General features: G+C 39.8%; 1 protein-coding gene across 4 annotated transcripts in view; it reads right to left on the reverse strand.

Annotated features, from left to right (window-relative positions):
• The window catches only part of atp8a2 (ATPase phospholipid transporting 8A2), a 564,661-nt gene that overhangs the window by 132,459 nt on the left and 418,488 nt on the right, over positions 1-13,714 (reverse strand). For all 4 annotated transcript variants that reach the window (XM_060826104.1, XM_060826105.1, XM_060826106.1 and 1 more), the window contains 2 exons: positions 10,052-10,235; positions 6,720-6,830 (listed from right to left, as the gene is read on the reverse strand). In XM_060826104.1, coding sequence (XP_060682087.1) covers positions 6,720-6,830; positions 10,052-10,235 — 295 coding nt within the window. The remainder of the gene's footprint in view (positions 1-6,719; positions 6,831-10,051; positions 10,236-13,714) is intronic.

Genomic DNA, 13,714 nt, shown 5'->3' on the forward strand with positions numbered 1-13,714 from the left:
GCAGCCAGGTGACAAGTAAGCCAGAAGAAATAAATGAAAATTCTTCTTAGGTTAAAGTGGGTCAAAGAAAGAGGAAAGGTTCAGCAGATACTGTTTGATTTAGCCTGGTTACAGAAGAAATATGAAATATTTTGTTGAGTTTTCTTCATCTCAAGGGGCGGGCTTGTAAAAGAAGTCAGGCAGGAGGCTGGAAGAACACAGCAAGCCAGGCAGCATTCGGAGGTGCAGAAGTCGACATTTCGGTTCTAACGCTTCTTCAGGACTTGGGGTGGGTGTGGGGGAGCTGCAATAAAGAGCAAAATGGGGGCAGGGTGGTAAAGTGGGGATAGGTGAAGACAGGTAGAGGGTACGAACTGATTGGTCAAATGGGAGGAATGAATCCAGTTAGTGGCAGGGAAGGGGAGAGACTGGAAAGGGAGTGGGGTGATGGGGAGGGAGGTTATTTGAAATGGAGAATTCAATGTTGAGTCCTCCAGGCTGTAGGGTGCTCAGGCGAAAGATAAGGTGTTGTTCCTCCAATAGGCGCTGTGGTTTGTTTTGGCAAGGGAGGGGGCCAAGAATGGTCATTTCGGAAAGAGAGTGGTTGGGGGAATTGAAATGGGCAGTGACTGGGAGGTCCGGTTGGCCCCTACGGACCCAGCTGCGATGCTCAGTGAACCGTTCCCTAAGTTTACGTTCGGTCTCCCTGATGTAAAGAAGACCCACAGAGACCTATTGGAGGAACAACATCTTATCTTCCACCTGGGCACCCTACAGCCCAGAAGACTCAACACCGAGTTCTCCAATTTCAAATAACCTCCCTCCCCATCCCCGACTCCCTTCCCAGCCCCTTCCCCTCCTTGTCACCTATTGGATTCATTCCTCCCATTGACCAACCAGGTTGTACCTGTCTTTACCTATCCCTACTTCACCACCCTGCCCCCGCCTTCCCCTCCCCCTTTATCTGTAGCTCCCCCCATACCCACCCCCAGTTCTGAAGAAGGGTTACACTCGAAACATCGACTTCTACACCTCCGAATGTTTCCTGGCTTGCTGTGTTCTACCAGCCTCCTACCTGTCTACTTTGGATTTCAGCATCTACTGTTTTTTTTGTCTCTAACCGGGCTTGTAAAAGAAAGGGCTTAACAACAGATATTGAAATTTATCACACTTGGTCCAACATGGAAATCTACAAACAGAGAAAAAATAAGGAACCCAGTTCAAGTGATCACAAAATTAGATACCAAGCAAGAAATTACACTATACATGATCAAGTAACACAAGGTCACTGTACCCCCAGTATCTCAATATTTGAAATGTTTGTACTCTCAAAAGAATAAAAGATACTTATGGTATTTGCACACTTTTGTCCTTATATTAACAAGAATAAAATAATGCCCAAGGACTCAAAAAATAGCAAGTCAAGCTGCAAACTTTGGTGAAAAGAGAGATTAATATCAGCCTCTGGTGTTTACTAACTTCAACATTAATGCTCAACAAGGCTGCATACTTAGCCCCTCACTATGCACTTTATATACTCATGACTGTGTGGCCAAATTCAGCTCTAAATTCATTTAGAAATTTGCTGATGACACCACTCCATTACCTGGAACAAAAAGCAAAGGTGAACTCTGTAGATCCAGTGGATTGACTAAATATAAAACACATGATTGAAAAGGTGAGTCTGCGTGCCAGCATTATTGCATGCAGCATAATGAGTTATACTGCATCTTTAATCTTATGCAATGACCTGGCAAGTCACTTTTAATGTTACGAGCCTATCAGTTAAATAACTTTGAATTAACGGCAAAGCTATACATGAGATAGTGCCAAGTAGAACACTTTTAGCTCAAATCTACTTAAAGATTTACTGGTGAGGTCGAATTTGAATTCAAGTAGAAATAAATAAGATTACATTTATCAGGAGTTCTTTTATTTTCATGCTTTTTAATATAAAATTAACCAAAACCAGAGAAAAGCACATAAGTGCAGTTTCTTGAGTGATGAGCTGGAATAATGTTACTGTTCAGGAATGCGTTAATGAAATGTTAGAGGGGAAACCAAAGTAAAAAATGCATGTTGCCTTTCATGTCTTTTGTAAATCTTTGTCCTCTCACCTTAAAAAATATGACCCCCAGTCTTAAAATACCCCACCATAGGGAAAAGAGACCTGTCATTCACCTTATCTATACTCATGATTTTTATAAACCTCTGTGAAGTCACTCCTCAATCTCCTATGTTCCAGTGAAAAAAATCTCAGCCTATCCAGACTCTCTCTATAACTCAAATCTTCCTTTTCAGGCAACATTCTGATAAATCTTTTCTGAATCCTCTCCAGCTTAATAACATCCTTCCTATCACAGGGTGATCAAAACTGGACATACTACTCCAGAAGAGGCCTCACCAACATCCTGTATAACCTCAATGACATCCCACCTGCTGTACTCAAAGGTCTGAGCAATGAAAGCAAGTGTGCTAGATGCCTTATTAACCACCTTATCTATGTGATGCAAACTTCAAAGAATTATGTACCCGAATTCCTAAGTCCCTCTGTTTTACAACACTACTCAGTGTCCTACTTTTAATTGTGTAAGTCCTATTCTTGTTTGTTTTACTAAATACATTTATCCAAATTAAGTTCCACCTGCCACTCGTCAGCCCACTGACCCAATTGATCAAAATTGCCACCACCAATTTTGGTGTCATCCGCAAACTTACAAACCATGTCTTCTATATTCTCATCTAAATCATTTATATAAATGATAAACATAGCGGATCAAGCACTGATCCCTGTGGAACGCTTCTGGTAACAGGCCTCGAGTCTGAAAAATAACCCTCCCCCACCACTCTGTCTCCTGCTGCTAAGCCAGTTTTGTATCCAATTGGCAAGCTCACCCTGAATCTCGTGTCCCTGATCCCAGTTGCTAGGCAACAGTTTTCTTCTACCTTTTCATGCACTAAACTCCATCTCTTCATTTTAAGAATTATGAAATCTCATTAAAAATGCACATATATAAACAAAAGTCTAGACTTCACAGTGCCAAGTATATAAGTAGTCTTGTGGTGCAGTGGTAGTGTCCCTAACTCTAAGCTGGGAGACCTAAGTCCCAACTGTTCTAGAGGGGTGCAGTAACATCTCTGAACAGGCTGTATAGAAAATATCTATAAGAATAACTTATGACATTTTTTGTTATTAATTCATGGGATATGAGAATCACTGGCTGGACCAATTACTGCCCATCCCTACTTGTCCCATTGAAGGTGGTAGTGAGCTGGTTTCTTAAACTGCTGCAGTTCATTTGGTGCAGATGTTTACACATGTTTGTTTTGGGAGGGAGTTACAGGACTTTGACCAGTGACACTGAAGGAACAATACATATTTCCAGTTGAGAGAGGTGAATGCTTGGAGGGGAACATGCACGAAATGGCATTCCCATGCATCAGCTGTATTTGCCTTTCTAGTTAATAGAGGTTGTGGATTTGGAATATGATGTCTAAGGACACTTGATAAATTTCTGCAATCCATCTTATGGATGGTATACGCAGCAGCTAATGAGTGTCAGTGGGGAAGGTGTAAATGTTTGTGGAAGTGATGTTAATCAAGCAGGTTTCTTTGTCATGGATAGTGTCAAGCTTCTTGAGTTACAAGTTTCTGGAGCTACATTCATTTAAGTGTTGCATCACATTCCTAACTTGTGTCTTGTAGATGGTGGACAGGCTTTGGAGAGGGAAAAGCTGAGTTACTTGCTGCAGGATACCTAGTCTCTGACCTCCTCTTGCAATATAGTATGTATATGGCTAGTTCAATTCAGTTTCTGGTCAAAAGTAACTCCTAGGTTGTTGATAGTGAGGGATTTAGTGATGGTAATGCAACTGAATGTCAATGGGTTATGCAAAGATTCTCCTTTGTTGAAGATGGTCACTGTCTGGCATTTGTGTGGGGCTAATGTTACTTGCCATTTGTCAGCCCCAGCCTAGATATGCCCAAGTTTTGTCGGATTCAGACATGAACTGCTTCAGTATCTGAGGAATCATAAGTGGTGCTGAACACGGCATGATGACTGGTGAACATCCCTTTCAGACCTTGTGATGGGGGAATGCCATTGATGAAGAAGCTGGAGATGGTCGAGCTTAGGACACAACACTGAGGGACTCTTACAATGAGATATCCTGAAGCTGGGATGACTGATTTCCAACAATCTCAATTATTTTCCTAAGTGCCGGGAGTGACTTCAATCAACTTACTAAAACTAACCCCATAGGTAACTCTTCTGAACCCATGTGGTTCATTTGAGAGAAAGTTGAGAAAATCATGTGATTGGCATAAGGAAATTTCTGATGTTGAGCAAAAAGTTCTATTTTCCAAACAAGTGTTGAATGGCATGATGAAAATCTTGTTAGTGAGCAGTGAGAGCCAATTGCATAGATTAACATCTCATTATTAGTTAATCTTGCTTCACTTACATATAATATCCTGCCAGAGAGGGGAGGTGATGGCATAGTGATATTATTGCTCGACTGTTAATTCGGAGACCCAGGTAATGTTCTGGGGACGTGAGTTGAATCCCGCCATGGCAGATGATGGAATTTGAATTCATTAAAAACATTTGGAATTAAGGATCTAATGATGACCATGAATTGATTGTTGGAAAAACCCATCTGGTTCACTAATGTCCTTTAGGGAAGGAAACTGTCATCCTTACCTGGTCTGGCCTACATGTGACTCCAGACCCACAGCAAATGTAGTTGACACTTAACTGCTCTCTGGGTAAATAGGAATGGGCAATAAATACTAGCCTAGCCAGCGACGCCCACATCCCATGAATGAGTCAAGAACAAACAACAATATTACAATTCCAAACATGAAAGCCAATGCAATAACAGAGTTCATTACTTACTCTTCTGGCGTCTCGTTTGGACATTAGTCATCAACACCTCAATGTACATTCCGTGGGCAGTGACTCTCAACCCGCCCCATTTACAGACATCAGCATCAGACATGTACAAGCCTTAGTGCATCATGACACAGCTCCCACCCATTTTCATTCAGTTCTACAATTTAAAGCTGCACTTTGGAATACAATAACACCTTCCACTGTAATGCTGCTGACAGGACACCTTGCACACAGGGACAGGCATCTATCAATGATTTTTTTAAAATCACTCATTGGATATGGTTTTGCTGGCTGGGATAATATTGATTAATCATCCATAGTTTGGTTGGATTGGATTAGGGTACATCTGGTCTCCTTGGAGGAACAGCACTTCATACTCCACCTACGTACCTTATAGTCCTCCAGACTCAACATTGAGTTTAAACATTTCACTGCGTGAACATGTCCCTCCATATTTATTACCCACCACTACATCCCAAAGTCATGGTTTGTATTGCATACTCCCAGCACAGGCAGCCCATTTTGAACTACTCACTGTTCCCATTAACATCCAATCAGCTTTTAGTTATTCCCTGGCTTATTAATCAGCAATCTTTGTGTCTGCTTCTTTTTTTTCTCTCTGCCTCTCTGGGCATCTCCATTTATTTGTCTTACTCCTTCTCGCTCCATTCCACATTGTTTGCATCTTAACCACTGATACAATCCCAACCTACATGTTTTTGAAATTAATGTTTGCACAAATTATTTTATAAGTATACTAATGAAAAGAGAATTGCTAAATATGAGGTCCAACTCCTGACTGGACAGAAATAACAATTTATAAATGGCAACAGTAAATATTTCATACCTGTCTTTATTGAAGAGATTACTGTAGATCTGAGTGTTGCTACGTACAGGAGGAGTGACCTGAATAATAGTCACTTATTTAAAAAAGGTTCACTGAACTAACCTGAATAATACCAACTTAGTATGGGAATTTCAAAAGTTTTTAATTAAAGATATTGATCTAGGAAAAGGAAAACTAGTTAGGAGTAACTAACAACAATTTCAGAATGGATGATCATGCTTGACAAGTATCATCAAATTCTTTAAGAGTGTAAAAATCAATCCGGAAATGTTGTTTTAGGAATATCTTCAACAAGTTACCAGAAGCAAGAATACTAGAAATAATGAAAGAAGTTGTAATTAGCAAATTGGATTAAAAGTTGTTCGCAAGGGAGAGAGCAGAGAGCTAAGCGCAGTTTTTCTCACTGTGAATGGAAGTGAGTAGCCATGTGTAAAATACAGTACAGTTCTCAGGCTAGTGATGTTAATGACTCAAGACTAAATTGGACAGAGACCAAGAGGAGTGTTGCCAGAATTTGCTGATGAATGGGAAATAAAAGTAAGTCTCCTTACAACTAACAAAACTAAAAAGAAGATTTTGCTAATGGAGGAAAATGAACTAAAATGTGGTATGACAGGGATTCATTCTAAGTACCTGCAAGGTGATTCATTTTGGGAACAGAAGTTCAGAAATAAACTCTAACCTGAAGTTAATTCAGTGCTTTTTTTGCTCATCCTTCCTAATATTTCGTCCTTGGGCTATGCAGCCATCTTTCCTTCTGTCTCTCTGAACATTACAACATTTTTCTATGACAAAGGTACTAAATAAATGCAAGATGTTTTGAATAAGGTTACTAAATAAATCTGAAATCTCAAAACCCCACCTAAATATGGCAGAAAACATCCTCTTTCCCAATAGTCCTATTATCTAAAACCAAGCTACTATTCCTGGAAGACAATATAAGTCAACAATGTATGTTCCATCTGAAAATTGCTACAGTAAAAAACATAGCTCCTTACCTCTATTATGTATAGCACCACATTTTTGTAAAAACAGTAAAGGATGCACTTTGTCACACGGATATAACTCCAGGCTCCATGGACTAATAAAAGTTTTTCTAAATATGAAAACTAGAATTAAAAAAGCTTTTATCAGTATCACAAAAACATCTTTCAAGTAACAATAAAGAGTAAACAATGCACACGATGAACAAATCTGCAAAAAAAGGATACTAAATTATACCAAAAGTGTTGTAATATTCAAAAGAAAATCAGGTTTACAAAATCAAAGATCAACATGCAGTAATTTCCTCAGTGCAGTAAGGCTGAAATTGTGTTACATTAAAAATCAGATAACATTTTAATATGGTGGTATTTATAACATGATCAGGCACTATTTTCAGTCCACCTTTCTTTGACCAGTACAGGGGCTCCAAACACAACCCTCCCAGCTTCAGCACATACATAGTTAGCTAAGGGTCTACATTTTTCATTTCTTCCACTCTTAGTGGAAGATAAATATTGTCTTTCTTTCTGTACAGAAGATAAGAAGGCCCAATTTAAAGCTTGGCACCAGACTATTGGCACTCATTCCTTTATTCTACAATTATAAGCCCATCCATTGTATTATAACTATCTACTCAAGCTGACTGTATATCCTGAACTGTGTCACTCCATGGGACATGTTCCACAGTGTTCCTTGAACAAAACATGCGATCAATACTGTGTCTTGGACAGAGATTGGTTAATGCGGTTAGAGGCAGCATAAGGAGTGCAGAATAAGTGTTATCGCCTTGAGGATGCTGCACGCAATGAAAGATGTAACTGATTAACATCCCACATTAACTCACAATCTATACTTGGAGTTTGATGGAAGGTTTGAGAATTTCATCTTTACTTTCACTTAAGAATTTACTCTTTGGGCAAGATGGTCCTTGCTGAACAAGCAGTGGAAAGTTCACCAATGATTTGTGATTGTGAGGTGCAAGTTAGTCTGTTAAATTCACAATGTGTACATAGGAGCCCCAAGAGATGGCTGCCATCAACCTGAAGTCAGTTCTTCCAGGTTAAGTGAGTATTGTTATGAAGTTGAAGGCGTGTACTGTACCTTTAAGACAGAGTGAATGCAGTTCTGAACTAAGAGCTTACAAGCACTTGTGCATATGACTAGATGGCAGTCTCAGAGTGCACTGGAAAATTGGAAATATGTAGCATTTGGCTGTTAAATGGATAGTTAAACCCAATTCTAACCTACTTGCTAATATTAAAAGTACGTCCTTCCTCTGTCTTTCTAAATTTTCTTGGCACATTTGGGAAGCATCTTCAAATCTCAGAACCTCTTCAGCAATGTTAAGAGCCATTTCCTTCACTTTTAATTTGTTTCAACTTTGTTTTATTTTAAAATCTAGGATGCTCTGATAAATAAATTGATGTTATTTTCTTTAAATAGTGGAATTTGGGAGTTCTCTGTCATTCATATTTTAATAGATTACGAGACAAATTGAAGTTTTCTGGGGATTTGGTTTAATTAGTACAGGGGTTAGCGCCATGCCTCAACAGTTAAAATATGAGTGACAGAGAACTGCCAAATTCCACTATTTAAAGAAAGTAACATCAATTTATTCTTTAAGTGAACATTAAACACAACAATTTGCCCCATTCTCTTATTTGCTTATTATCTGCCTTCAAATCTATAACAATATGTTGTTCCAATAAAACACTTACTAAAATTCCATCAACTTAATTTGAAAACCACACAGCCGCTGTCATCTCCGGTGTCTGCCTTCTTCTGGCTGAAGATCTCCCTATGTCGTTGTCTTTCTTTTCACTGCGAATACGTTTCACATGAAAAGGTATCTTTGATAGAGAGTATTTCCTAATTTATTAGGTCTCTCTCAATGGCAGTTGCTCTCTCTCCAATTTTCAAAACACCTGCATTTTCATATCCCCAACATCGGATCGTCTCATTGAATTTATTGTTTTGCCAACTTTGAATCAAACTCGATTGGGTTTTAGTATTCTGTGGCATAATTCAAACTCAACAGCATGGTGCTGGAAAAGCCCAGCTGGTCAGGCAGCATCCGAGGTGCAGGAGAATTGACATTTCAGACATAAGCCCTTTATCAGAAACGTTGATTCTCCTGCTCCTCAGATGCTGCCAGACCAGCTGTACTTTGCCAGCACCACACTCTAGACTCTGATCTTCAACATCTGCAGTCCTCACTTTCTCCTAGCATAATTCAAACTGGTTAAATCTGAATTGCTGTCAAAACAGCAAGTACTCGGGTATTCATTTCACAGCCAAATGTTATACATTTTCAATTTTCCAGTACACTCTGAAATTGCCATCTAGTCATATACAAAGGTGCTTGTCAGCTGTCAGTTCAGAGCAGCATTCACTCTCTCTTAAAGATACAGTACAAACCTTCAACTTCATAATAGTATTATGCAAGTTTGAAAACAAAGAAGCTCCATACTCTGTGTCAGACCAATAGAAATATTATAAGCTTATTTTCACTCATATAGGGTTTGGCGAATCAACCACTGTAAAGGGAATTGGTGCCAAAAGTACATCAGTAACTGAAATGATAAGGAAGAAAATTCCCAAAATTACAAGCAAAGTACTTCTCAATAAACCAAATTCTCTGGAATAATGATATTCAGACCTTTTTTTTAAATGAAAGTTATTTTCAATTATTTACAATCTATACTAACAATTCTGATGAAAAGAAAGGGTAATGTATTGAAATTTACTGATGATACAAAGTTAAGTGGAAAGTGAAGCTGTGAGGAGAAGTTGCACTAGACTGGTCCCTGGGATGAGGGGGTTGTCCTTTGTTGGGAGGCTGAGAAATTGAATAGAAAATCCTTGGGGTTTAGGGTTAAAAAGGTTCGCAATCTCAATGAAACTTAGAAGATCCTAAAGCAACTTGACAGGGTAGACATTGTTTCCACTGGTTGAAGAACCTACACTGCAGAGGGCCAATCATTTAGCATTGAAAATAGCATAAGTTACACTACTCAAAGTGTGTGCAACATCGAAATTCTCCAGCTGAGAGGGTTTTTGATCTTCTATCATTAAATACATTTAAGATCAGGGCGAGACAAATTTTTGATCTCATCGAAAATCCAAGGTTGAGCAGGCAGATGAATGGAATTGAATCCCAAAATCAGTTATGATTATTCTGTCAGTCAAGCACTTAAGTCCTGCACTCCAAACTCTCCTCCTTCCTTCTGGTTATGTAACATGAAATTTTAATTGATAATAAATTTGCTTGCCCTGGTAAGAAACGGTAAATAATGAAGTGGATTTTAGATCATGATCAATAAGAGAAAGAATTAAAGTCTCTAACCTGTGCTATAGAGTAATCAGATGAGTTAGTGGCTTGTAGGCCTTCATTGCCACTAATCCCCACTCCAACATGTGCAGTCTGAATCATCCCCACATCATTAGCTCCATCTCCGATGGCCAGGGTGATAGCATTAACATGATTTTTCACCATGTCTACTATTTCAGACTTTTGAAGAGGAGAAACTCTGAAATGAAATAACATATAAATCACTATGACAGCTTTGGATCTACAAGATTTTTGCATAATACACAAGGCCCCCTTCTTGTGAAACAAATACTGGTACACTCCAGCTTTTTATCATTTAAATGACATGCTAGCTTCTGGTGTTAATTCACGAAACACTGAGCATGAAATATTTAGCAGTTCAGAAAGGCATAACCCCAATTAAGATCTTGTACGTCATCATGCTTGGCTTCGGAAGGCAGCCAACGTAATCAAAGGCTCCTCTCACCCTAGTTATAATCTCTTCTAACCCCTTCCATCAGGGAGAAGACACAAAAGCTTAAACACCCATAGAAAGAGATTTAAGAACAGCTTATTCCCCGCTGTTACTGACTTCTGAATGGACCTTTCAAATTGAAAATTTAATGCTGATCTTGCTTTTTGTGCGCTTTCTCTGCAGCCTGAACATTGTATTCTTTGCTCTGTTCTATTACCTTACTGCACTTCATATGGTATGATCTGCCTGTACTGCACACAAAACAAAACTTTTCGTTATACCTAGGTACGGTGACAATAATAAATCACATTAAAGACAAAACCATTCATGTCCACAATTGAGCAAAACCTGACAATGCTCAAGCCTGAGCTGATAAGGGACAAGTATTATTTGTGCCACAGAGTGCTGGGAAATAACATAATCAACAAGACAGAAGCTAAATATCTCCCGCTGATAAACAACAGCATTATGATAGCTGAAACCCCATCATATATATTCTTGGAGGCAAGGGCTAGTCTGGATATTGTAAACTACAAACTTCACTGTAAAAGCTAAATAAACATTGGGGTGAAAAAGCAAGTCAGAGACTAGAGATTCTGTGGTATGCAATTTATTTTCTGACTCCAGAGTCTGTCTCTCATCTACAGAGCATAAGCCAGGAATGTGACAGAATATCCTCCAATTGTCTGGACGAATGCAGTTCCAAAGAAACCTCAAGTCATGTGCTATTATCCAGGACAAATTTTCCTGGTATTCCATTTAACACCTCGAACATTCACTCTCTTCATCACTAGTACCCCATGATATAGTGTGTACATCACATACAAGATGTACTGCAGCAACTCACCCGCATGAAATTTAGGATCTCAACCTGAGGAAGGCAGTAGACATCACCTGCAACTTCCCCACTAAGTCAAATACCATTCTGACTTGAAACTATATCACCATTACAGGTAGTTCTTCTATAACATGTGTTTCGTAAACATGATTTGGCTGTAACACAAGTTGTGAATTGCAGACTGTTTTTGTTATACAGTGAATTCCCGTTCACTGTTATGCGATTCCATTACCAGCCAGCTGTGATTTATTCTGCTGGCGCATCAATCGCATCAGATTGTTGCCTGTGCGTGTGTATTTTTTTGCTTCTATCTGCAACTGAGATAGGGGAAGTGAACATTGGAATACTCTGTTGGAATACTTATTAGGACCATGCACAGAGTTGGGTAATGGGACGGGGGTGGGGAGGCAAGGAGTGGGAAGAGAGAGGGAAAGAGAAAGGGAGTGAGAGAAGATGCAAATACAGGGATGTCCAGCAAGTGTTGGAGAGTAAACAGGGCCTTTTATTAAGCAATGGCTCAGTTGCTACCTATCTGAAGCTTTAACACATGTCAATTTTACAAGAGAGGGTGTATGTGAGAGGAAGGGGCCAGGTGTTAAACTAAGTACGGACCACTGGTGACCCTCATCTCTCCCACCACACCTATTTCCAAGTTCTGCCTGGTCCAAATTCACCCAGCGTTCGTTTGAAGGCGGGGGTGGGCGGGTGGGGGGGTGGTGGGTAGGGACCTGAGAATATCTCTGAAACCCGACTCCCATCAATGTTCGGATCATCCCAGCCCTATAGCCACCCCTTCAAAAAAAGGATTTTACTCACAGGAAACAAAAACTTCTGCAAGTTTCACAAAGTTTACTGGCAGACAGCCAGGTTCTGGATAAATCCCACTCTACAAGGAGCCGGGAATACAATAACACACTGGGACATTTCACTTGTAACAACTTGACATATCTGTAACTGACCAGAAATAGACAGGTTCTGCTAAACTGGTATCCCTAACCCTGTTTTTCCCAGAGGCCCCATTACTTCTATTGCACCATTCTCTGTAACACAACGTTGCACAGGATGTGCAACACATTATAAGGGAACTACCTGTACTTCAATGTCTTGGAGTCAAATTCCTGGAACTCCATCCCTAATAACACTCGGTGCCCATAAACAAGAACTGCAGCTGTTCAAAAAGGTGGCTTGCCAGCTTTTTAAAGAACAATCAGGAATGGGTACTAAATTTTGGTCTTGCCAGAGATGCAGCTTGAATGAATAAAAAGAACAAATCAGGAAATATTCTTTTGAATATAAGCAATAACTAAATCTTTGCTTGTAAGCTGTCCAAGCTGGAAAGAAATTCACATACCAACTCTAGGCTAGTCCTTGTTCTTAAAACTGACAATATCTTTTGATTAAATGCCAGAGATTCATGAACTGTATTTGTAAAGCTTCAGGCCCAGATGCCCAACCATGTTCCTATGAACAGTGGAGAACAACAAAATTGGGTAAATCACCTGCCTCTGACATCTGTCTTAAATCTATCACTTCTCAATTTGCAGCTATGCCCCCTTATACAAGCAGCTGTCATCTTCCTCAGAAAAAGATTCTCGCCGTCCACCCGATCTAATCCTCTGATCATCTTGTGTGTCTCTATTAAATCCTCTCATAGCCTTCTCCTCTCCAATGAGAATAGACCCGAGATCCTCAGCCTTTCTGCATAAGACCGGGGAACATCCTGGTTTATCTCCTGTGCACCCTTTCCAATGCTTCCACATCCTTTCTGTAATGGGGCGACCAGAACTGTACACAATATTCCAAGTGAGGCTACATTAGTTTTGTACATTTGCAGCATGACATCATGGCTCCGGAACTCAATCCCTCTACAAATAAAACATAACACACCATATGCCTTCTTAACAGCACTATCAACCTGAGTGACAACTTTGAGGGATCTATGTACATGGACATCAAGATCCCTCCGCACATCCACACTACTAAGAATCTTCCCATTGATCCAGTATTCTGCCGCCTTGTTTTTCTTTCCAAAATGAATCATTTATCTGCACTGAACTCCATTTGCCCAATTTGCCTTCCAGCCCAATTCTGCAGTTGATCCAAGTCCCCCTGCAACCTGCAACATTGATCCACACTGTCCACCACTTCATTGACTTTAGTATCACCTGAAAACTTACTAACCCATCCACCTGTGCCTATGTCCAAGTCATTTATAAAACTGACAAACAGCAGTGGTCCCAGAACAGATCCTTGTGGCATACCACTAGTATCCAGACGCAAGGCTGAATATTTTCATTCAACCATCACCCGTTGCCTTCTTACAGAAAGTCAGTTTCTAATCCAAATTGCTAAACCACCTTCAATCTCGTGCTTCCGCATTTTCTTC

The sequence above is a fragment of the Hemiscyllium ocellatum genome, chromosome 6 (assembly GCF_020745735.1).
Source record: "Hemiscyllium ocellatum isolate sHemOce1 chromosome 6, sHemOce1.pat.X.cur, whole genome shotgun sequence".
Lineage (NCBI taxonomy): Eukaryota > Metazoa > Chordata > Chondrichthyes > Orectolobiformes > Hemiscylliidae > Hemiscyllium > Hemiscyllium ocellatum.